The 25819-nt window shown below is 35.7% G+C and overlaps 1 protein-coding gene across 8 annotated transcripts in view; it reads right to left on the bottom strand.

The window, feature by feature from the left end:
• The window catches only part of ADGB (androglobin), a 160677-nt gene that overhangs the window by 30296 nt on the left and 104562 nt on the right, over nt 1–25819 (bottom strand). For 6 of the 8 annotated variants that reach the window (XM_042987275.1, XM_007086878.3, XM_042987281.1 and 3 more), the window contains 9 exons: nt 23443–23578; nt 22803–22940; nt 20748–20841; nt 15503–15637; nt 14587–14740; nt 11012–11199; nt 7850–8034; nt 4977–5179; nt 1975–2086 (listed from right to left, as the gene is read on the bottom strand). In XM_042987275.1, coding sequence (XP_042843209.1) covers nt 1975–2086; nt 4977–5179; nt 7850–8034; nt 11012–11199; nt 14587–14740; nt 15503–15637; nt 20748–20841; nt 22803–22940; nt 23443–23578 — 1345 coding nt within the window. The remainder of the gene's footprint in view (nt 1–1974; nt 2087–4976; nt 5180–7849; nt 8035–11011; nt 11200–14586; nt 14741–15502; nt 15638–20747; nt 20842–22802; nt 22941–23442; nt 23579–25819) is intronic. The other 2 variants (XM_042987279.1, XM_042987280.1) reach the window with 2 other exon arrangements.

Raw genomic sequence — 25819 nt, 5'->3', positions numbered from 1 at the left:
GAGATAGGCACAACAGAATATTATAATATAAAAATCAGAAGTATCAAGAGCTACAAACAACCCATTAAAAAGCCCACACTGGAAAACAACAAAATAAGACAAAACAACAACAACAACAACAACAACAACAACAAAACTAGATTTGACTCTCACTCTCTGACCTATGAAAATTCCTTATACCCAGAAATGTTATGTAAAATAGAGTAGTCTATAAATTTTCCCTGAAAAACAAAAAAAGAAATAATGTCTTTGCTGAACACACATCAGACACATGTGCACACACAAACTGTTACTTTGACTTATCTTAAAATTATGAATATTTTATTTGTACATAGATCTTTAACATAAAATATTTAATCCAATTAGTATGAAGCACATATTACCAACTTCTTTACGGGGGGGGGAGACACAAAATCACCCAGTAATTTGCACCATCCTTTATTTCAAGCAGATTTCCATTGATTTATATAGGAAAAATATCTAGATTTTTTTAAGCACAGTATAAACTATAAGACTTTGAGTTAGACTAGAGAGAAAGTGGAGAGAATGACCAATTTAGAGAAATTTTCAGCTTCCACATGCCGCTTATTCATATCATAATTGTGTCCTTTTCTGGTAGACGAGAATTCTAGATTGTAATACCTGTCTCTGGGGATTGTATGTTCATCACTAGTAAGCAGTAAGCTGGTTCAAGAAACAAATTTTGAGCTCCAGAGCACCTGCCCTGGGTGATACACACAACACACGTGAATAGCAAAGAGGTGGCAACAACGTGGCTCTGGTGCCACCAATCTGTCTACATGTATCCATGCTAGACCCTGATAAAAGATTACAACACTCTCTTGCTAACCCCCAAACAGCCCAGAATGTTTTCGAGACAACACTCCCCCTGTCCCTGGCATAGCGCTTTTATACGTTTGTTCAAGAAACGTTTACCAACAGCTTCTATCTGGTTCTAGAGGAACAGGGATGAGGCTGAAGCAGAATCCCTTTCCCAGCGAGAGAGGTGCAGTGGGGAGGCAGACAAGTTCAAGATTCCCATAGGGCGGCATATATTCCATAGACACGAACTCAGTATATGCGAAAGGAAATGGGGACTCTTTGTGGTCATTCACTCTTATAAATCTTCTTTGGATTTTATGTCCCACCATAGAATCTGTCCCTTCTAACAAAGGAGAAGCTCAGCCATAATAGCTTTCTCTAACTTTGGTGATAAACAAACCTCTATCGACGCTTTCAATGATCAGGTTCATGCAGTTAGTATAAGCAAGCAAACACACGAACGGTTTTTGATAATCAGTGAATAGACACAATAATAATAATGAGCAGCTTTGGTGTATCCTCTCATTCATTTGTTCAACAATAATCATGGAGTGATTACTGTGTGCATAGTTCGCACTATGGATAATGTAAGACTGAACAGGCAAGATTTGGCAGAACTTCTTGCCCTCAAGGGGATTGCATTCTAGTAGGAAATAAGGTTGACCCTGGAACAACATTGGTTTGAACTGCATGGGTCCACTTTGCGAATTTCTTTTTCTAGTGCATCAAATTTCCTGCTCAGGAATATTGAGAGTAGTTTATATTTGAAAAATAAACCTGAATCTTCTTTCACTTGGAGATTCTCCTCTTATATATTTCAAGAACTAACCTTCAGGGTGATACCTTCTCAGTGACTTAGACAATAATAATTTTATAACTAGAAAAGTTTTTGGTACACTTATTAGATAATCATCAAGTAATATTCACTAACTGGACAAAACATTTTTAACTAGACCTAAAGAATCTCATATTTTGGTTCTTATAAACCAAGTTGTAAAGATTTTGAAACATAATCAATTAACAAAACAGAAAATGTCACTGGATATGAAATACAAATTGTAAGCAATAATGATTTAATAATTACATGATCAATTTGCTATTAAATATTTATATAAAATATAAAATGCATGAAAAACACTTAGGGTTACATACCTTTGCTATCATTTTTCTCCATTTCTTTTAGTGCTTGAACAAACGTTATCTGACTTTCGGTGAGAGGCCAACTGTTATACAACACCAAACACTGTATAATGTACTTGTTAACCTGTGAAATAAAATGTAATGTTTAAGCACAAACGATAAGAATAAACATAGTATAAATCTAATAATTTATTATTTTAAGCACATAAGTGCATATTTTTCTGGATCGCATAATCATAATTTGATTAAATGCTATCATATGTTCTCCAAATTTTGTAATGCCACAGTCTATAAAGTTTATCCTCACCTCCCCACCAACACCACCATTTTATAACCTACTATCAATAATTTTTGCATTCCTGTTTAAAAATGAAACTTATTTACTTTACATTTGTTACTTATCAGTTTTGGAATCAGGATTCCATGAATCTCTTAAAAACAATTAGGAAGTTTGTATTGTTTTTCTGTTTTCTAGAACAATTTATTCCTTAAAAGTCTATTAGATCTATCTGGTGAAGTCAGTGGGTCCTGTGACTTTTGGAAAGTAAAACTTTGATTATCATTTCAGTTGTATTATTCTTTATTATTATGATTTCATATTTTGTATTTTTCTGCTGAAGCAGCTTTGACAATCCTCTCCCACCCCAGGAACTTGTTATGCCTTTTGCCCTAAGTTTTAAATTCACTAGCATAGAGTTGTATAATAGTTTACGTTTTTGTTGTTGTTGTTGTTTTCAAAACCTGTTGCTTGCAGCTATATCTCCACCTAGTTTTAGTTCTGGATTTGGTTTATTTTCTTTTATTTTTCTTTTTTACGAGAAGCATGTTCACTTATTATTTTTTATATTAGAGAGAGAGAGAGAGAGAGAGGGAAAGAGAGCACGAGTAGGGGAGGGGCAGAGGGATGGAGAGAGAGAATCTGCAGGCTCCAGGATCCAAGCTGTTAGCACAGAGCCCCACGCGGAGCTCGAACTCACTAGCAGTGAGCTCCTGACCTGAGCCGAAGTGGGATGCCTAACTGACTGAGCCACCCAGGCGCCCTGCATGTTCACTTATTAATCTTAAAAAAGCTTAGGGTTCATGAATCTTGCTAAATTTTGTTTCCCATTTTATTAATTTCTACCCTCGTTTTCATTAAAATTTTTTCTTCCTTTTTCTTTGAGTTATTCTTTGGCTCTTTTTCTAACTCTTTTGTTTTGCTAGCTTAGCTCATTTGTTTTGAATCATTCATGCTTCCTGATGAATTAATCTAAAAATGAACATTCTACTGAATGCTGCTTTAGATGTAGCTATAAATTTTGATTTGTATTTTCTAGTTGTTACTGAGTTCTTTGTATTCATGGTTTCTTTTGTGATGTTCTTTGTAACTAAAGAACTATTTAGCATATTTTACTTTGTTTCCACATTTATGGGATTTTAGACTGTTATTTACTGATTTCTATATTTTTGCGCTATGTTAAGATAACACCTATATAATATAGTTTGGTTTTTATTGAGGCTTTCTTTCTCAATAGGCTATGAAAAGTATATTCTCAGTGTATTCAGGGAAGTGTTCTATATAAATGTCTCAAGAATTAAGCTTATGCTTAAATCTTCAAAAAAAAATTTTAATGTTTATTTATTTTTAAGAGATGGAGAGACAGAGTGTGAGTAGGGAAGGGATAGAGAGAGAGGGAGACACAGAATCCGAAGCAGGCTCCAGGCTCTGAGCTGTCAGCACAGAGCCTGAGGCAGGGCTCAAACCCACAAACCTTGAGATCATGACCTAAGCCAAACTCGGACGCCCAACCTACTGAGTTACCCAGGCACCCCTTATGCTTAAATTTTCAAATCCTAGGGATCATATATATTCTTTGAGCTCGGTCTGTTGGTTTCTGAGAGTTGCATATTCAAGTCTTCAACTGTTAATTAACTTTATTTTTCTCTGTAGTTCTAAATAGTTTTTGCTTTTAATTCATTGAGTCTTGACAGGTTATACTATATGTTAGTCATGGTCATTTTTAATTGTTATGTTCTTCCTTTTATTTTTATACAATATCCTTCATGAATTCTATGCACTGAGATATTAATGTATCATCACACTTCTTTCGGTTCAACTTTAAACTTTCTGTGCCATTTTGTTTAAAAGTGTCACTTTTAGATTATTTATAGTTGGATCTTAATATTTAATCTGACTTTAGTTTTCTATTCTTTTATTGATTAATAATTTGGTTTTGTTTATTGTAATTAGTCAGATCAAGATTTATTTCTGGTTATTTATTTATTTATTTATTTAATTTTATTTCATTTCCAATGGATAGATCATGTTTTCTTCTGTTGCTTTAAATTACATGAATTGTCATATATATATAGTCATATTAATTGTTTTATATATATATATATATATATATATATATATATATATATATACACATTTTTTTTTTACCTTAAGGCACATGCAAATTAGAATTTATTAATATAAGACCTTTTCTGGGGCGCCTGGGTGGCTCAGTTGGTTACGTGTCTGACTTTGGCTCAGGTCATGATCTCGCCGTTTGTGAGTTCAAGCCCTGCGTTGGGCTCTATGCTGACAGCTCGGAGCCTGGAGCCTGCTTCAGATTCTGTGTCTCCCTCTCTCTCTGCCCCTCCCCTGCTCATGCTCTGTCTCTCTCTGTCTCTCAGTAATAATAAATAAACATTAAAAAAATTTTTTTTAATATATAAGACCTTTTCTGTAATTATAGAGCCTCCCAATTCATATGTAACATGATATTTTTAGATCTACATTATAGGGTTAGTGTTAGTGTACATATTAAATTTGCTATATATTTTAAAATCTCTGCACAGAGAAACTATTAAATAATGTCTTATTCCTTAATTCTGTTTATACGGGTGGCATTACACTGGTGGGATTGCATATAGAAAGAATCACATACAATTCATTGACAGTTTTTAGGAAGAGAAGTCTTGTAATTTTTGTCAGATTTTTAGAAGCAATACCATTCATTGAATGATTCTCTTAAATGTCAAGATACCTGCTGTGGCATGCTAGCATTTTCTTCTATGGTGGGCATACTGATAGGTTCCTCGTCCAAAATAGGCTGACCAGTGTCTACTGTTGTTGCACTTACAGTTCGACCCTTATAGGATTTCTGACTTCCCTGGGTGGATTTCTTCTTAGTGTACAATTCTTGCTCCTTCTTGGATGAAGTCTGCACTGCAAGAATCTGCTTGCTAGCTGAATGGAGAAATACCACACTTAAGTGAAAATGTGTGAGATGCATAGTTATGACTGTGTTATTTAGGTATATCCTTTTATAAGACACTCAGAGGACAGGTAAATTTGTTTTGTTTTAATAAGATAAAAAAGCAACATCACTGGCTTTGGAAATATTCTGGTCTTAAACAAATTTACCATAGTAGCATGTGATTTGCATACAGCAATGCATATTCTGAGCAACCACTGATTATATTAATTATGGTATATCATCAACAAAACTGAGCCTTACACAGTCGTATGAAATAAAATATTTTACTATCCCTAGTCCATAATACTTCCCCAAAGACCCAGTTTCTTAGATTGTAAATTTTGTGGAAAATTACAAATTTTATCTTAATCTTACAGCATGAGTACTGGTAAAGATCTTGTTCCCGAAAATTATATGACATATATTGAGATTCTTTAAAATTCCCAGGAGATAACGCAAAACCTGAAGAGGCCTATATTTAAGATTTTGTTACAGGGTCACTTCCAAGCCTTCTACATCTTTGCAATGGAGTTTATTCCTTCCTTAGTACAGTAGAATGTTTGCTTACAGAATAAATATCACAGTCTGTCATATCTTATTTCACTACAAATATCATGTACACACACACACATTTCTTTTTTTCTTTCCTTTTTTTTTTTTTTTTTTTTTTTTTTGCAGGCAATTTTGACAGGGATACTCTAGAAATACAGGTCATAAAGAATTCGTAAATGAATATGCTTCCAAGAGGAGCAACTGAAAACATTTAGAAAGAAAAAGGAATTTCAATGTCTACTTACATAATAAATAAATACAAATTAATAGCATCCCTTTAAAATTAATGCCCCATTTGAAATCTAAATAAAGAAAATATCTAACTCACAATAACAACTCTATCAATATCTATGGAGAAATTTTTAAATCTGTGAAATATAAAATAAGTCATGGATAAATGGAAAAAATAGCTTTTTACTTGCATATGAATTCAAACAACAAAGTTATCTGTTCTCAAATTAATCAATCTACGTATTCAAAGGCAATCAGAAGGAAAATGATAGATTTTTACATTGTTTGAGGGGAGTTTGAAAAAACTGTATTGAAGTTCATCTAGAAATACAAATGTGAAAATGGAAGTATCTTGTAAAAGAAGAACAATTTTGGATAGTGGCTATAACTTTGGATTAATTTCTGAATTCTGTCCCAATTATCCTTCTACTCCATTTCTATTCCCTTCTTTGCCACATGTAAACTCATAAAATTATTTTTCAAATGTTTGTGTGTAATTCTCTTGGAATAGTAATTTTTGAAGTAAAATAATGATAAACCATATGACAAACCAGAAACAGTGTTTGACTCCACTAACTTCAATCAAAGGGATTTGGAGAGGAATGTTGGGGTTAACTAGTTGTTTAAAGAGAAAACAGGAGGCCACAAATACTATAGGAGAGTTGCACATAAGTGCCTGCTGACATTTTAGAATTAGGATATCCCTGCGTGAACACAACTATGAAATCTGTGTTGAGTGGAATAGAGTGAAGAAAACAGAACCAATTTAAAGAGTAGGAGCATCATTCAGACTAGCAAAACTTAATGGTACTCTGATGGTCTTCATGTACCAGAAGGAAGATATAAATGGCGTGCAGGCCAATTTGAATGAAAAGCCACACACAGTAATGTGAACTGAGTACTGAAAACAACTCTGGGTGTATTTAGGGATAAAGGTCAAATAATGGCAGAAAAGGAAACAGGATCAAAAGAATTGCTTAATTTGTAATTTTACTCAAGTTCAGCCTTACTAATCTAATATGGTATATTTCCCACTTAAAAAAAATAAATAAATAGAGCCCTGCTTTGGGTGCATCTATTTTAAAAAAGAGAGAAAAGAAAAAAATATATAAATATTAGGTAGAACATAGGTAAAAAGTTCTTTTTAGTAATTTGCTTCTATACTTAAGATAATCAACACAAGCACTATTGGGAATGAGAGTTCAGGAAGGATGCTGGCTATAAATTGTTATGTAAAGGTCAACTATAAGATATAATCAGTTATTTAAAAAAAAGACACAATGGCAGTATTCAGGAAAAGCACAAGGGATTTCTTCTCTTGTTTATAATTTTCTGTCTCAAAATTTTCTACATTGGGCAATATATTATTTTTATGGTCAGAATCAAGTTACTAAAATAACTGAATATGTAACTCAGTATCTCTGTTTTCCATTATTTCAGAAATAATTTTATTTTATTAATAGTTCTTGTGACTATTACATTGAAAGTAATAGCTTCAAAACTTCTGTTAATTTTAATACATAAGAGTATTTTCTGAAAAGAATGAATGAGGGATACAAGAACAGTGAAAAAATCTTTCAAAATAATATTTTAACTATTTCAATTAAATATTTATATATTCATATTAAATATGAAATATTTATATATTTCAATTATAATATTGTAATTCTTAGAATTATAACAATTTGTTGATCTTCAGAGACTAATTTGACACACAAATGCAATCGTTTTTTTAAATATTTTACTGTAATATCAGGTTTTACAGATTTAAATATTTATTTACTATTTTCTCTTAAATAAATCATTTTAAAATCAGTTATGTAAACATAAATATCTACTTATGGATCTAAATAACAAATTTAAAAAGCCACACTTACACTGGGAGCTCACAACTTTTTCACTCCCCAAGAAGTTAATTGCTGGGATTATAGCCTGGCCTTTCCCAATGGAGCTGACAATAGTTTCCTCATTTTCTAAGACCTGTAGCTTGATGAATGCATCTGATTTGGACGTCCGTACGTGCACTGTAACAGGATGTGGTGAAGCAACTTTAACTGAATACCTATAAGGAAAAACATTTGACTTGTAAGCACTTTATTGATCTTCCCTTAAGTCAGTAAAAGAAACTGTAATTAGCTGATATGAAAATCTAAAAGTAAAACCATTTTGTAAAATTGACCCAAAACCTAGAAATATTATCGCTATTATAGACTTTGACAAAAGATCTCAATACGCTATGGTAAAATGAAATAGGTGTAGGACATTCATTATCATCAACTCCAAACAGGAAATGCAACTTTTTGTTTGTATATGATAAACACTTATAAAACATGATAGATCTGCAAACTACTGACACATCAAATCTTTCCATTATACCCTCCTCTCCAGTCGAACAACAGGCAGCATCCTTCAAAACCTCACTCTTTACCATGTTTTCTTTGACTCATAAAAATACAGAGAAATCAAAATTAGTACCCAACGTCTATACTCTTGACCATGCAGGCTGGGAATCTTACAAAAAGATGGAATGTGTAGTATATTGCCATCCCAACCCCTCCCTTAATGCAACTGAAGAGGTTTTTGTTTTATCTTGTTTTTATTTTTCTTATTTTAGGTAAATCCTCATAAATAGGTGAATCCCCTATAAACTTTCAATTTCTCTATAAATTTTGCTTTTCTGTGTATCCTCTTTTTTTGTATCTTAATCTCCTTTTTTTTAAATTTATTTATTTTATTTATTTTGAGAGAGAGAGAGAGAGAGAGAGAGAGGAGAGTGCGTTTTGTTGCCTTTAAGGTGAAATGGAAATCTCTTGCCTGATGAGGCCCCTCAGGGAAGGGTGCTGCTAACTTCTCTGGCCTTACTGCTTGCCATCACCCCCTAGAACTCCACTTTGCAAACAAGTATCTTCAATTCCCTAAAAAGGTCACACACTTCTTAATTCCTGAATTTTCACATATGCTCATGAAGCAGTTCCCTCCTCAACTTCCCCCAACTCTGCTTGATAGCTTTAGGACCAGCTTCTAGGATGAATTTAGGTATTGGGTTAAATATCACTTCTTAGTCTATTAGTGGCCCTGCAATGTGATACAGTGGTTTCCCATCAGAGTAGTTAAAATGTCTTATCATAGGGGCGCCTGGGTGGCTCAGTCGATTGGGCTTTCCAACTTCGGCTCAGGTCATGATCTCACTGCTGGTGGGTTCGAACCCCGCATTGGGCTCTGTGCTGACAGCTTGGAGCCTCGAGCTTGCTTCGGATTCTGTGTCTCCCCCTCTCTCTGCCCCTCCCATGCTCATGCTCTGTCTCTGTCTCTCAATAGTGAATAAATGTTAAAAAAAATTTCAAAAATATGTCACAATTATTTTTTAATTGCTGGAATGTTTTCCTCCCACTTCTTTCCTTTATTCCCTTGCTTTCTAATAGCCAGTGTGCAGACATATGACAAAAGGCAGATGGATTAAAAAGAGAGTTTTGCCCCTTCTATTACCTACAGTTCATATGTTTTCTGTTAGTATTTTTTCTAAACTTTTACCTACATGTGAAATACATAAAGAAACATAAAAACAAAAAATACGCTTGGGATATACTCTATATATCGTTCTGTAATTTAATTTTATTACTGATTATTTTACATTACAAAATGTATGCATGTTTCTTAAAAGAAAAAAAAAAGTTCTAAAATACACATAAATAAAGGGGCACCTGGGTGGCTCAGTAGGTTAAGCGTCCGACTTTGGCTCAGGTCATGATCTCACGTCTCATGAGTTTGAGCCCTGCATCTGGCTCTGTGCTGACAGCTCAGAGCCTGGAGTCTGCTTCAGACTGTGTCTCCCTCTCTCTCTGCCCCTCCCTAGCTCGCACTCTCTCTCTCTCTCTCTCTCTCTCAAAAATAAATAAATATTTAAAAAGTTTTTTTTTAACAAATAACTAAAGATTAGAGGGAAAAGTAGCCAGAATACAGTAAATTATATTTGTGCATATATTGTCAAATAGACTCAGGTGTTTCTTTAGAAGACAAATTTACCAATACATATAGAATCTTTAAAACATATAATCTCTTTAAAATAATAAATAGATAATAATAATTTACTTTAATATTTACAATAAAATGTGCCTATCATACCTCTATTAATAGTGTAGAAAATTTAGAAATGGGAAATTTGTAATAAAAACAAAAATAACCAAAGTAAATTGTTGCATATTCATACAAATGATTACTATGTAATCAAGAGTTTATAAAAAGTTTCAATGGCACTGGGAAGTGTGCACACTGTAAAGTGAAGTAAAAAGGTCACATTATAGGGTGGCTTTGTGGACTGAGTGTCTGACTTCAGCTCAGGCCATGACCTCACAGTTCATGAGTTCCAGCCCCGTATTGGGCTCTCTGTTGTCAGTGCAGAGCCCTCTTTGTATCCTCTGTCCTCCTCACTCTCTGCCCCTCCTCCACTCACCCTCTCTCTCAAAAATGAATAAACATTTATTTTAAAAAGTCAGGTTACAAAATTTTAATTATGTTATGATCTTAATAATGATAAACTGTGATTAGAATAAAACACTACACAAAAATACAATAGAATACTAACAGCGATTGCTTCTAGGTTGTTTGATTACAGGTGACCTTTACTTCCCTTTTTTTTAAGTTTATGTATTTATTTTTTGAGAGAGAGAGCACATGCAGGGGAGGAGCAGAGAGAGAGGAAGAGAGAGAACCTCAAGTAGGCTCTGTGCTGTCAGCATGGAGCCCAACACGGACAGGGCTTGAGCCCATGAACTGTGAGATCATGACCTGAGCCAAAACAGAGTTGGACACTAAACCAACTGAGCCATCCAGGCGCCCTATTTCCTTAATAATATATTTATATGTTAAAAAATTTAACCGTGGTCAAGCCCAGAGCCCCGTGTATCTAGAGGCTTAACCTCTCTGGCCACAGTCACTGAAGGACAACATGTCAGCACCCATCTGGTGGCCAAAAAAATGCCAATTTCAGGTATTTCCCTCTTGCCATATACTATATATTACATATAATACATATAATATACCTGAATAAAATTTTCTTGTCGTTGGGTATGTAGTAATCCCTGATTTCCTTTATGGTGAAGGTATTGTTTGGAGAGTCTCGAGATAGGCATGGGAGTGGGTTATAAGAACCAATGAGGCGCAGTTTCCAACGTGAGGACGATACATATGTGTCACCAGTAAATGCTTCAGCCACGAATGTGTAGCCTTTCTAGAGAAAGAGAATTAGACAGAAGTAAGTCATACCATTACTAGTCTCTCAAATGTACACCATAGGGTTTCCTAGTACTAAAATGCTTTATTATCTTGACAAATGTAAAGATCCCAAGATCTCTTGATAAACAAAAATTACTAGCATTAGGTTTTGAAATCCCTTTTAGAAAGTCCCATCTTACAAGTTTCCAGAGAAAATGAGGAACTCTAACACTTCTGTTTATGCGGATCCCAATCTATAACACAAAGTGCGTAACCCTGGGAGAGGATTGCTATGTTTTCCTCCAATTCTTTTAATGCTCCTTTAGGCAGATTTTTATCATCACATCATCCTAGAGTATCCCAGTAACTTCTTACTTGATTTCCCTGTTTTTTTAAATACAAGATGAGAAAAGCAAGAGTGCTCAGGGAAATGTAGTTCCCTTCCAATGTCAATTGGCAGATAAAGCTATCAAGTTAATAGCAGATATGGTTCCAGGGATCCCACATGTGAGTATGGGGATGAGCTCTTCAGGCTGCGGAAAAGAAGCAGCTGAGAAACCTGGGATGATGTCATAGTGAGTAATAACTTGGTTCCACATAATTGGCTATCCATCGGCCCAAAATGCCAGTGAAGCAACAGCATGATATCATAATGATACAAAAGTTCAAAGCAATTCTGAGTTTATAATTCCAGACACTTCTTTTTTTTTTTAATTTTTTAATGTTTATTTATTTTTGATAGAGAGGGAGAGTGTGAGTGGGGGAGGACAGAGAGAGAGGGAGACACAGAATCCTAAGCAGGCTCCAGGCTCTGAGCTGTCTGCACAGAGTCTGACTCAAGGCTTGAACTCTCGAACTGTGAGATCATGACCTGGGCTGAAGTTGGATGCTCAACTGACTGAGCCACTCAGGAGCCCCAAGACACTTCTAATAAGGAAGAAAAATATAGATTTGCATTCCAGTTGATTCTGATGCAAAGGACACTCTCTTATGTGTTTAGATTTCCAGAAACGAAATATGAAATACATAAGACAGAATGAATTCAACACATTGCCATAAACATCTAGGAATATTAACCAGAATTATAATACTCGTAATGAGATGAGAATCACTACACCAATAAAAACTTTTTGACATTATATTGGGGCAAGGAAATAAGGGAAGATGTACACAGATTTACTGCTCTTTTCATTATTATTTGAGTTTGTGGTACTAATGCATTAAAGAAACAGAACAAAATTACATGACTCTGATTTTGTGTTTGCCTAGGCTCAGAGAATAATTTTAAGAGGGAAAATAAAGAGTTATAAAATGGTAGGATACATATTGGTAAGTGAAAGTCTAAAGCTAAACCAGTGATAGGGTTTTAAGAGAGAACCTGACTGTTCTAAACTACTTCAAGACTCCTGAATGACAGTAACGTAATATTTAAATATTCACAAAAGACACATATAATAAAGGACTGTTATCCAAAATATACAAAACCCCTTAAAACTCAACAATAAGAAAACAACCTGGTTAAAAAAATTTTAACAGACATCTCGCCAAAGAAGATACACAGATGGCAAATAAACCTACAAAAAGATTCTCCACATCGCATGTTATCAGAGAAACTCAACCAACCATGAGATACCACTACATACATATTAGAATAGTGAAGATCCACAACACTGAAAACACCAAGTGTTGATGAGGATACAGAGCAACAGAAAGTCTCATTCATTGCCAGTGGGAATAAAAAATGGTACAGACACTCTGAAGGATAATTTGGTGATTTCTTATAAAACCACACATATTCTCATTATTCAGTCCAGCAATAGTGCTCCTTGGTATTTACCCAGAGGAGTCGAAAAATTATGTCCGTACAAAAACCTGCACACAGATGTATGTAGGTGCTTTAGCCATGGCTGCCATAACTTGGAAGCAGCAAAAATGTCCTTCGGTAGGTGAATCAATAAACTTTGATACATGCGGACAATGGAATATTATTATTACAAAGAAATGGGCTATTAAGTCATAAAAAGACAGGGACAAAATTTAAATGCGTGTTTTTAAGTGAAAGAAGCCAATCTGAAAGGGTTACATACTATAAGATTCCAACTTTATGACATTCTGGAAAAAGTAAATCCCCACAGAAAAAAGATCAGGGATTGCAAGCGGGTGGGAGAAGGAGAATACATAGTGGATCACAGAGGATTTTTATGGCTGTGAAAACCCTCTTTATGATGCCGTAATGATGGCTACATGTTATTTTATATTTGTCCAAACCCAAAGAATGTACAGCACCATCAGTGAACCATAATGTATAAACTATGGACTCTGGGAGATTATGATGTGTCAATGTAGGATGATCAATGTAATAAATGTGGCACTCTGGTGGGGCACGTTGATAATGGGGGAGGCTATGCATGTGGGGGGGGGCAGGGCGATTATGAGAAATCTCTGTACTTGCCTCTCTATTTTGCTGTGAACCTAAAATGCCTATTTATTGTTAATATAACATGCAATGAAGTCTTAAAAATTTTTTAATCTTATTTTTTTTTAATCCCTAAAACAACTCAAAAGAGCTATTCAGTTTTTTATGGAGTTAGTATTTTTTAAAATTTATTGTTCATTCCCATACACCAGTATTCATGTCTTAATTTGTGCAAAATACTGCAAAGAATCATAGGCTGAAATGAACTTTCAAAGTCAATTACAGCCATAGTTCAAAAAGAAAGACGAAAAGGTTCAAAGTTATCCGGCTGAAGAATGAAGAATCAGGGAAAAAAAAAAGTCCCAACTTGCAGCGTAGGTATGTACTGCCTTTTGTTATCCTTCCCTCTTAGAGGAGATAACCCAAAACACAAAGATGAGATTCAAATAGAGAGGCAACATGATTTGAGCGATCATCAGATTAGGATCTACCATCTGGCAGAAATAAAGTGTCAAGTGCTTTTTAAGGAATCTGTGTATCCCTATAAAAGACTGGGGGTGGTAGGTAAGGAGTGGCCACGTAATCACAAATCTTCTGAAATATTTAGGGATAGAGTAAAAACCCAGAGGAAATGAGGCAACCAGCTGATTTGATCAAATAACAGGACTAAATGAACCCTTCAACTCCATTTCCATTTTAAGAGTTTGTATGATTTTATGATTTTAATAAGAATTTCCAATGCTTTCCTTTTGTCATACCTTCTTTGGAGAGAAGACAAAAAGAGAGCTGAGAGGTGAATGTTCTAGCACTCACGTTAAATACCTCAGGTTGTCAAATAAATGGGACTTCGAGAAAAAAAGACCAGGACCCTTATTCCTCTTTTAAGCAGATTGAAAGCACATGTGCTCTACCTTCTCCTGGAATCTTGCAAGGCACTGGCTTCTCACTGTCACTGTATCATAGGAGGAGAATACATTTTGCACCTACCTTATTCTTTGTATAATGATAAGGCACCACTTTTTGGAACACTTTCGGCACTTGTTCCATTGTGTCATTGTTAACAACGTGGAGCGTGCAGACTGGAAGCGTGGTATATACTTTGGGAAGCAAAATCATATCTTGAGGAAACAAAAATGTTTCTCTGTAATTACAAAAGCATAAACTTTCTCTTGACATGAATCATACAGAAATTTTGAAATTAGGTTTGATGCCAAGAAATAAAAAAGTAAGTGTAAAGTTTCAAATAACTAGAAAGTATACATATTGGTTTCTTAATTATTAATATACTTTGTCATATAAATGAAAACCCTTTAAAAATCTCATTTTGTAAGTTATTTGTGACTTTTACCTAGTAATATTACTTGAAAATGAAATTATTTCTTTCTATATAGAAAGCACTTGCATTTATTATATTTTTTTTCATACACATAAAAATTTCTAATAATTAACTTCGCATTCTTCATATTTCATTTAAAGAAACATGGGGGGCGCCTGGGTGGCTCAGTCGGTTAAGCGGCCGACTTCGGCTCAGGTCACGATCTCGCACTCTGTGAGTTCGAGCCCCGCGTCGGGCTCTGTGCTGACAGCTCAGAGCCTGGAGCCTGTTTCAGATTCTGTGTCTCCCTCTCTCTCTGACCCTTCCCCGTTCATGCTCTGTCTCTCCCTGTCTCAAAAATAAATAAATGTTAAAAAAAATTTTTTTTTTTAAATAAAAAAAAAATAAAGAAACATGGATAAAAATTCCTATAATATCTCAGTAATGTATAGCAGGTGGGGAAGAAGTGCTAACTTGTGAAAGTAAGCTAAAAGTTTGTAGTTTCACTACTACCATGAATAAAACTATACATATGAATACTGCATGCCTTTAAAGGTGACATCATATGACAATTTATGATAACCTCACCTGAATACTATAAACCAACTATTTGGTGGCTGGTCTGCATATGTCACAGTATAGTCGGCAAAAGCAATCTTAGTTTCTTCATCTTGATAGCACGGATAAGATTCAACAGACTTGCACTTGCTTTTAAACATTAGTCTAGAAATGTAAAAATAATTTAAGTTGCAACGGCCAAGACAACTTCTAAAATAAACTTTATGTACAAAAAAATAAATAGGCAAGACAACATAAAAGACCACAGTCTATTGTTGGCTGGATTGAGTCCTTAGTCAAAGGCTGAGGCTGGGGAGCCTGGGTGGCGCAGTCGGTTAAGCGTCCGACTTCAGCCAGGTCACGATCTCGCGGTCTGTGAGTTCGAGCCCCGCGTCAGGCTCTGGGCTGATGGCTCGGAGCCTGGAGCCTGTTTCCGATTCTGTGTGTCTCCCTCTCTCTCTGCCCCTCCCCCGTTCATGCTCTGTCTCTCTCTGTCCCAAAAATAAATAAAAAACGTTGAAAAAAAAAAATTTAAAAAAAAAAAAAGGCTGAGGGATCATGGTGCATGGCTCCCAGGTAGGGGACTCCCATTCCAGATCAACCATGAAAGATGTCTCTCAAAGATCTCTAAAATTATCTGAAGTTCTTAATCAAAGGAGAACTTAATTCATGATTGAGAAAGTAATTAAAGTTTCTGGGTAGGAAATCAGCACCAAAACTCAAACTATAAGGGTAGGAAAATGAGAAATAGGCAAAGTTGCAGTAAAACTGGGTGGAGGCCACTGAAGGTCTGAAATTGACATAGGGAATCAATACAGAATATAGTTTAAAGTAAGACATGGATTTGTAAAAAAACGAATAAAACAAACCAAAAAACCCACTAAAGACATGAACAAGGAAAGAATGTCAGAGTTTTCCTTCTACATGATTTCTGGCCCATAAGGGAATGGTGTGTGCAACTGGCTAAAACAATTACAGGTAGAGATTTCTGTTTCCTCCTGGAAGGCTGCGGCTTATCTCAGAACAGGATGAGAGTGATGTGAAGGATCCTCTATGTTCTTATCCTCCCACTCTGCCAGGAACTGGATCTAGCTTCAGTAGCACAAGGAATCTAGGGTCTTTGGAATAATGTCGATGGAATTTCCTGGGATGGAAGCCATCATGGTCATAGAAAATGGTTCTGTATTAGAGGTCAAGACAGAGCCAGAGGTGTTTTTGCCTTCCAGAAGGGATGGCTTAACTATACTGTCAGTGAGAAGCAAAGCCATGAGAGTCTTATGGGGCATAGGATCCACGTGTTCCATTTGATCATTGGTCTTTGATGATGGGAGAAAATTGACAGATTTATCCTTGTGGCAGTTGTAAGCCTTTGAGGGAGTCATGAGAACTAAGATTGACACATATCCTGGTTTGCCTGGGGCAGTCCTGATGTATGCTCATAATCCTGGCATAATTATTAATAGTGCTCCTTCTGTCCCTTTTGGAAAAGTGTCCCAGTTCAAATGATAAATACCCTGACCACCCTAACTAGGAACGATAATGTGATGGTCTTTCAATGCAGAGCACCACTACCAATCCCATGGGAACTGGCCTAACCCAAATGTGGGTGTTGGCTGAGCCAAAGCAGCCACTAAGCAGGCGACCTCGGGAATTGTAATGGGAGCAGCCACCATTCTAAGGTAAGGGAAGGATTTAGAGGCATTCCAGTTACTATTCCCATCATACATTTCACACTTTTTCATAAGCCTCACGATATTCTAGTGCATATAGGGCCATCAAAATCCTGATATACTATATAGAATATCTTGAATGACCCAGAGAACTGACCCAGAGAAATATTCCCAAAAGACTTGAAAGATTTTAACTTTGCATCCTAGTACGGAAAGAAAGTTATACCCGTAAACTGAGCCTTGCCCAAAGTTCACTTGGGGAAGTTCTGCCCCTTAAGATCTGGGAATTTAAGGCTAGGCTGCAGGACCTCAAAGTTCCCATTCAGTAGTAATAATAAAGCAGTATTTACAATTGCTAATGTTCTGTAATGACTCAATCTGTAGCTTGTGGTAAGTACTTTTCCTGTGTTACCTTAATTTATCTTTACATCCTTATGAAGGAATAGTACTGGGAGGTACATATTGTTTTCCTTATATTAAAATTGTTATGTCCCTATATTAAATATTATTAATAAAACTTTAACTTTAGAAAGAATAAGAGACTTACCCTAGGGTACACATCTGATAATTAGTAGAGCTGCAGTTAGTATAGGTCTTATGCTGAGAGATGGGCTTTTGACCAAATAAGAGAATCCAGCTAGGGTGAGGAGGTAGCTTTGGATGCTCCCCTATTTACATTTAAAGATCAGTCAGCCATGTCAGTTTCATCCATCCAATAGATGTGGGTCTAGAACTCAAACTATTGAAAGAGCATGGCCCCTGTATTGGATGGTCACTGAATTTCTAAGAAATGCTCTTGGCTATGGTGGAAAGAGCACCTGGAGAGGAACAGTGGCCCCCCTGATATAGTTCTGCCTATGTTTCAAAGACACCTACACCTCAAATACACCAGCTCCCTAACAGGGGAGCTCATAGTTTTGACACTTTGTTTACATGGAAACTATATGTAATTTCTGGCCCAGAGATCTTCCCCAGAATGCAAAGGCAGGTTAGAGAAGAAGGGTTGTGCTCTTTCTTTGTGTCCGCTCAGCTGGAATCTCAGGCAAAAGGGTTGCCCTTTTAGAAAACACATTCTGGACCAAGAGTTAGTCAAGCTGGATGATCAGCTATCGGCAGCATCTGTGAGCCAGGATTACGGTGAGGTGAGTGAGACTCACTTTCAGGGTGAGGCAAATACTATAAAGATTTGGATTTCCTCTGTGTTTAACATTTTGATATTTGGTCCACTGTGCAATTTTGTTTCACTATCTTTAGGTTATTCAAAATGTTTATATATTTTCATATGTAATTTTCTATTTGTCTCTTACTTACAAACAGAAATCTAATTGTTATTTTATATCGACCTTGTCTCTGACAACTTTTCTTAATTCTTTCATTAATTCTAATAATTTTTCTGCAGATTTTAAAAAACATCCTACATATACAATTATGTCATCTGTAAACAGTGGTGGTTTTATTTTTTTCCCTTCAGATACCAATGACTTTTATTTTGCTTTATTGCCATTTTGCCTTTCTCAGAATTATGCCAGGTTTATCGTGAATGGACGTAGTCAGGCAGAAGTTTTTGTCTCATTTCTTTCTAAACTTAAGAAAAAGCTGTCAAAATTCTACCACTAGTCATGTTTGTAGTAAGTTTTGAAAATACTGGATACCAATAACATATTAGTGAAAGACTTCTCTAGTCCAAGTTTTCTAAAAACAAAAAAAAATTAATTTTCAGTTTGTGTTAAATCCTATCACATGTTTTTTTTTGGAACCTATCCGCAGGACCAAATGATTTGTTCCTTTTCCCTGTTAATGCAATGAATTAAAATGAAAACTTTTCTAATGTTAAGTCACCATTATATGTCTGGGAATAGGAGACCCACTTGATTATAAGGTATTCTCCTTTTTTATTTAATTCCAATGTTCATTTGCTAATATTTTATTACATATTTTTGCACCTACTCAAAAAGGTGATTAGATGGCAATTTCAAGAGGGTGATTGGTTTGCAATTTCATTTTGATTCTGCCCTTGGTGAATTTTTTAAATCAAGATTATGAATTGGTTAATGTTTCCTCCCTTTCTGTTCTTCAGAAGATTTGTGAGATTAATCTTATTTCTTCTTAAAATCACTGGTTGGTTCATTAGCATATTGCTAGAAAGGATACTATGTATCCCTTCCCCTGTTAGAGCTTCATCTAAAGTATTACTCACACCATTTCGACAGTAATGCTATAACATTAGAACTCTTTAACACCTTTTACCCACCTTCTACATTTTTCATTGCTAAGGTCATGAAATTTACTCCTATATATAGCTATTTGTTGATTGCCCTTTGAAGCTAATGCTCATTATTTTTCTGGCTCTTTGAAGGGTTTTCTTTTGGCCTCTGTTTTTGAGTTTTACTACTGTGAGTCTAGGTGTGCTTTTCTTTGCATCCTTTCTGCATGGAGTTTGCATGCAGTCTCCCAAAAACATGAGTTGATGTGTTTTACCTGTTTGGGAAAGGCCTCAGTCATCATCTTTTTGCATTCTGGGGCTATAATTACAGTATCAGACGTTCTGAGCATACTCCACATGTCCCTTGTGCTCTTTTCTTATTTCCCACTCACTTTCCCCTATGCTTCAGTTTGGATACTTTTCTATTGATCTGTCTCCAAGTTCAAGTTCACCAATGTCTTCTTCTGTTCTGACAAACCTGCTGTTAAACCCACCAATAATTTTTTTTTAAGTTTATTTATTTATTTTGAAAGGAGAGGGAGGAAGAGGGGTAGAGAAAGGGAGGAAGAGAGAATCCCATGCAGGCCCTGCACTGTCAGTGCAGAGCCTGATGCAGGGCTCGATCTTATGAAATGTGAGATCATGACCTGAGCAAAAATCAACAGGTGGACTCTTAATCGACTGAGCCACCCTGGTGCCCCAAACCCACTAATATGTTTTTAATATTAGTTGTTAAAATCTTCATTTATATAATTTCTATTTGACTGTGCTTTACTAATCTAAACATTTGATCTCTTTTCTCCTATTCTTTATTTTCTTTGGCATTTCAATTATAGTTAACTTTTGAGATTTTGTTTGCTAACTCCAACATCACCAGAAGGTCTACTTCTTTTATGTGTGTGTGTGTGTAAATTTTATATATATATATATATACGTATATATATACGTATATATATGTATAATTTATAATTTCTCTTAGTTCTGTTCAGATTATCTTGTCTCTCAAATATAGTTTGTGGCTATAGTACAGTTTAGCTAAGGCTCAGTCTACTTCTGGTTTACGTGTGTTTTTAGAGTGTTGCCCTCCAGACATTTCAAATGACAATTGTAATTGTTTTCTGGAATCCCCTCCCCCAGCAACTCTGACCTTGATCATCTCAGCACCACAAGACTTGAAGAAACTTTGCTCAAGAGAGCAGAGGCTTTCTGCCTAGAATTTAGTCAAGAATAATTGAGACAAACCAAAAATAGTAAGTAGCATAGAAATGTTTCAGACAAAATATTGTGGAAATTTGGAAGCAGTGGTGTGTTAATAAGGGAACTCACTGAACATAGTCGCATTTGAATAGGAATTTACAGGACACAAAGATTCTGTAATAAGAAAATCCATTTACCGCTTTACCTTAAGAGAGAAATTGCATACTGTTCTATATTCAGCTCCAATATAGCCCAAACTCTTTGAAGCATATCTGCAACGCTGGTATTTTCCTTTGTGTCTAAAAATAATTAAAAATTAAAATAATTAAAAAATAAAAGCTGTAAGATGCCTGAAAGATCATCCTGTTCAAAACCCTCCTTTTACCAACAAAGAAGTTGAAATTCATAAGGTGTTGTCCAAAGCCATAGGATTTATTAGCAGCAAAATCATGTTTAAAATATAAAGCTATAAACTTCCTCAGCGACAGCTCTGCTCACTGTTTTATGCTGTTTCACTTCATCTTTAGGGTAAAAATCATGAAGTGTTCTTTGATCTAATTGAAGATTCTCATCAAAGAGTTTTATATCAGGAGATCTTTTATCACACCAAAAGTTCCTTATGAAAGCTCTTATGTCAGAAAAAAATAATTCAACCATTTTTCTAAAAATAAATAAATAAACAGTGGATAATGGGATCCCACTAAAGCTCCATCCCATAACCCACATTGGTTTAGAAGTAGGTGATTTGGCAAGAAAAATGGAAATCCATAGTAAATGGCTCAAATTTAACATGCCAGAACCTGACTTTTTCCCTAAATTATCCTAATTTCTTCATAGTACTTAAAAGTATCTGAAATTGATGTCTTAATATAGTTACTTTCCTATTGTATGCCTACCCCAACTAGAACACAATATTCATCAAAGCAGAAACTCTGTCAGTTTAACGGACTTGAATAAGGTCAGAATTTAGAACAGTGCTGTGTGCCCAAGTCATTCAATAAACATCCACTGAGTGAAAGCAATGCAAATATGATTAAAACATTAAATTGCTCAAGTTTCTGTCTCTAAAAAGAGAAAGAAAATCATTGTTTGAATGTAATTTTTACAGCATATGTGGACAACAAAATGTATATTTTACTATATGTTTAATTTGATACTTTTATCTTTACTTTCTCTAATAGAATAATATCAAAACCAAGCAACAGTATATTTTTTCATCACACAACTACACAATGTAGGTTTTTTTTTAATGTTTATTTATTTATGCCTGTTTGCACACATGAGCAGGGAAGGGGCAGAGAGAGAGAGAGGGAGACAGAGAATCCGAAACAGCCTCAGCACTGTCTCCACACTGTCAGCACAGAGCCCCATATGGGGCTCGAACCCACAAACTGTGAGATCATGACCTGAGCCAAAGTTGGACGCTTAACGGACTGAGTCACCCAGGTGCCCCTACAATGTGGTTTATTTGTTTATTTGTGTATCTGCAGTTTTCACTGCTGATGTGAACATTTTGATCATTCTCATTAAATACTTCAAATAGAGACACTTTATAACAAAATGTTTCAATATATTCAAAGAATTAATTCTATTGGGCGTAAGACTTTTCTCATGGGAGTGTCAACAAAAATTGCAGAAAAAAATGGTTAAATATGATTTTTACCTCTGCAATGCTGTATTTTAAGCTGATAAAAAGTTAAAATTAAATGTTTTCACAAAAATAGTTTATTATATATACGTAAATAATTTGATTCAATAGAATACAGTTCAAATGCATTCTGTGCTTTCTAAGTGTATGTCACATCGATACAGGAAAGCTTATTTCATCCAATTCATTCATTTACTCATTCATTCATTTATTTCTTTGGAAAATGGTCTGCAAATGTAAACACATCCATGACTTAGTTGAAGCTGACTGCTGTAGTAGCATTCTACTAGGCATTGGAGATGTACAGAGAAAGAGTTGTTTTAAAGAGCTCATAACGGACTGGGAAAGCATAGCTGATCATTCATGTACTCATCCATTCTTTGAGCACGTATTTGTGGTGTGCTTACTCTGCCAGCCATGGTGCCAAATTCTGGAAACAAGAGAGTGAATGAGCTGACATGCATTCTGATCTCAAGGTATTTCAGTATTTACAAAATTAAAAAGAATTAGCCAAGTCATAAAGAAGGAGAACTCCAAAATGCTTTTCATTAACACACAAATATCAATTCTTGCATACACAAGTTCATTTTATGAATGATAGAAAAACTATACCTGGTGTTCTAGCTTTCATAAGTAATCTGACATAAGTCCCTCTCCACATGGCTTGAATTTTAATCGCTGCTGCTACGTCCTCAGGAGAATATTCTTTATCACTTATGGGTACAGAATATTTCACGTCTACCCATTCCACTGGTCAAGAGAAAAACAAACTCTGGACTGAGGGTTAGATTTAATCCCATCCCAAATTTTCCGTGCCTTTAACTGCTAAAGTCCCCTGGCATAGAAAGTGCCACAATGAGAAGTTTGTCTTCATATTTAATACTGTGCTCTGCACATTGTCCTTTCTTAGAATGTAAACTTTCTGGAGAAGAAGAACACTAAATACGGACACCTGAGTGAGCCACTCACCGTTCATTCTTCTGTGGAAGCAGTGAGAGGTTTCTTTCAAAATTTAAAGGGAGTGTTAAAATTGCATGGGGGGAGCCAGGAAAGGAGGGTTGAGGCTGTGAGCTTGGGGACACATGGCAGCTCCTTGGGGCCCATGGGCTTCCCAGAGCACGGCTTAAATTCTCTGCCTGTCAGTATAGACAGTCTGCCCACGTCACAAAAACTTGGTGCTTTTCTCAAATCATTCATCTTATATAAGGCTAGAAATTCTTTTGTCAAACAAATATCTAAAATTATTCAGTACCTAAAGAGGCCTCTTCCATGGAGGAATCAAGTAACTCTAAATCCAGAACCAAAGCACGAAAGGCAAACTTAAAATTGGGAGGAGGTTTTGTTAGTTGAGTTTTTTTCATTAAGCGCCATAAAGAAATATGAAAAACCTGAAAAAGATAAAATACATTAGTACATTTTTTTAAGCCAAGAAAATGCTGTGACCTAGCCAGAGAGGCTCTAAAGAACTTTAGATTCTCTAAAAATAAAATAATACATATTTTTTCAAAAGTACACTATAACAGAAGACTTCCAAATGTCATTCACTCAGTAAGAGCTCAAAATTATGTATCATCTATTTCATTTTCTTAAAATTTTTTTTAAAGTAATCTCTATACCCAATGTGGAGCTTGAACCCTTACCCTGAGATCAAGAGTCACATGCTCCACTGACTGAGCCAGCCAGGTGTCCCTCATCTGACTGTTTCCAATTTCATAAAACTTAATCACTACAACAATGTTTATAATGTATGCTCAATCAAAATATAACAGGTTGAAGAGATAGAGTGTAAGATGAAAAATATGGCCCTTGTTTTTCAGCAAGTTAAATACAATATTTCATTGGTTCTATAACACCATTTGCTCTAAGGCACACTATGGTTTCATGTGCTACCAAAGAAGAAAACATGCTGTTTAGAATTTTTATCACTTTCTTGTGTCCATCTAAGAGTATTTACTTCTTATTGAAAAAGCTTTTTTAGATTTACTTACACAGAGCTTTTTCATCATATATCACACTTAAACATACATGAAAAAATGAAATAATCTACATAAGTTGGTTAAGTATTCTGAAGACATTCATATTCAAACTCTTGTAAATCACTTTTTGAAAGTACTTAACGTTCGTGTTTTCCTACATGATTTTGTATTTTTCGTTGCTTTTATCTTGATATACTGAGGGATTCCATTTATCCAGTCATGCCACTAAGAATAATAAGCAAGCCCCAGCAGATTGTTGCTGGCTTACTTTTAGCTATTTATTTGTCCGTAGGGAGTAATGTGCTTGGTGGATTATATAATACACCTGGGGCACTGTTTAAGGTGGCTTTTATTGAGGTACTCCCCTCCCTCTCTCTCTTTCCCTGTGCCCTGGGGGGGGCTCAGTCTGGTGTGGAGAAAATCTTTCTCCTTTCATGTTTCTTTGAGAGGCTCAATAATATCATTTAATTCTCTTCCCCCAAGGATCAGGCTTTTGTCAAACAATACACACATTTCTTCCGAAGTGGTGACAATATGAACCCTTATGAACAAGTCCATGTGTATGCGGAGAATTCTGAAAGCCACCTGGCCAGCAGTGATTGTAAGGAACCACCAATTATAAGACACACTGTGATTTCCTCCCGATGTTGAAGTGTGAAAAGAAACGTACATCTTTGAATTGGTGAAACACAGTGCCCTTCAAAGGCATATGACTATTGTACTTCCTGCTTCGTCTATATTTTCTGACCACGCCTCACCCCTCCCCATATATTGAGAGACAGGGACCTAATGTTACAATCTGTGTTTGCAGCTGCCCCATTAGCTGACAATGGTGGGCAAGCCTGCAGGCAATCGTCTAACCCAAGCTAAGCAAATCAGTGTTACTCTGGCTGACTAATTTGAAATCAGGATGAAGACATTCTAAACTGGTCTCATATGGAAAAGTGATATAAATCAGGAGCCAGTTTTTCCAGGATATGCACTTAGGGATAGAGACACCATGTGGATAAGAGAAAACAAAATGAAGAAGGTAAGTTGTAAGGGCTGTCTATCCCCTCTTTGAAGTTCCTCACTGAGTCATTCCTATCAAGAAGATTTCCCTGTATCTTTTTCATAAATTAACACATCCCACTACTTGTTATGACTTAAATGAGTTAGATGTGTTTTCTGTGATATGCTAATAAAATGTCCTAAACATTTCAACATGTAATGTAAAAATAAGAAAAATACACAGTTATGCTAATACTCCTCCTCTCTGTTACGTTTGAGCGAGCAGAGTCTCTGATCATGTTGGGAGTTCTACAGGATATTACTCTGTGCTACCTGTGGGCAGAAAGGGGCCATTATTGTGACTTCCTGATTAAGACACAGGCATGCTAGAGAGTGGAGAATAAACACTGCACAAATTCATGGATCCACTACATCAGTGGAGATTTAGGGATCCAGAGGATGAGACTTCCTGAGACATCCCCAGTAAGGTAAAGGATAAGAACCTGCAACAAAGAAAGAGGCCAGTACTTGATGGTCCTCTCTGGAGTTGGTGCTAGAACATTCTGCTTTGGGGAATATTATTCCATTGCATGTACTGAGGGCTTAGAAGGCCATAAACTTTGATAGGGATCTAAAGAAAGAGAAGGAACTATAGGAGATGTG

Source organism: Panthera tigris, chromosome B2 (genome assembly GCF_018350195.1).
Source record: "Panthera tigris isolate Pti1 chromosome B2, P.tigris_Pti1_mat1.1, whole genome shotgun sequence".
NCBI lineage: Eukaryota > Metazoa > Chordata > Mammalia > Carnivora > Felidae > Panthera > Panthera tigris.
Note: the sequence above shows the minus strand (reverse complement) of the source record. Positions and strands in the feature narration are given on the sequence as shown.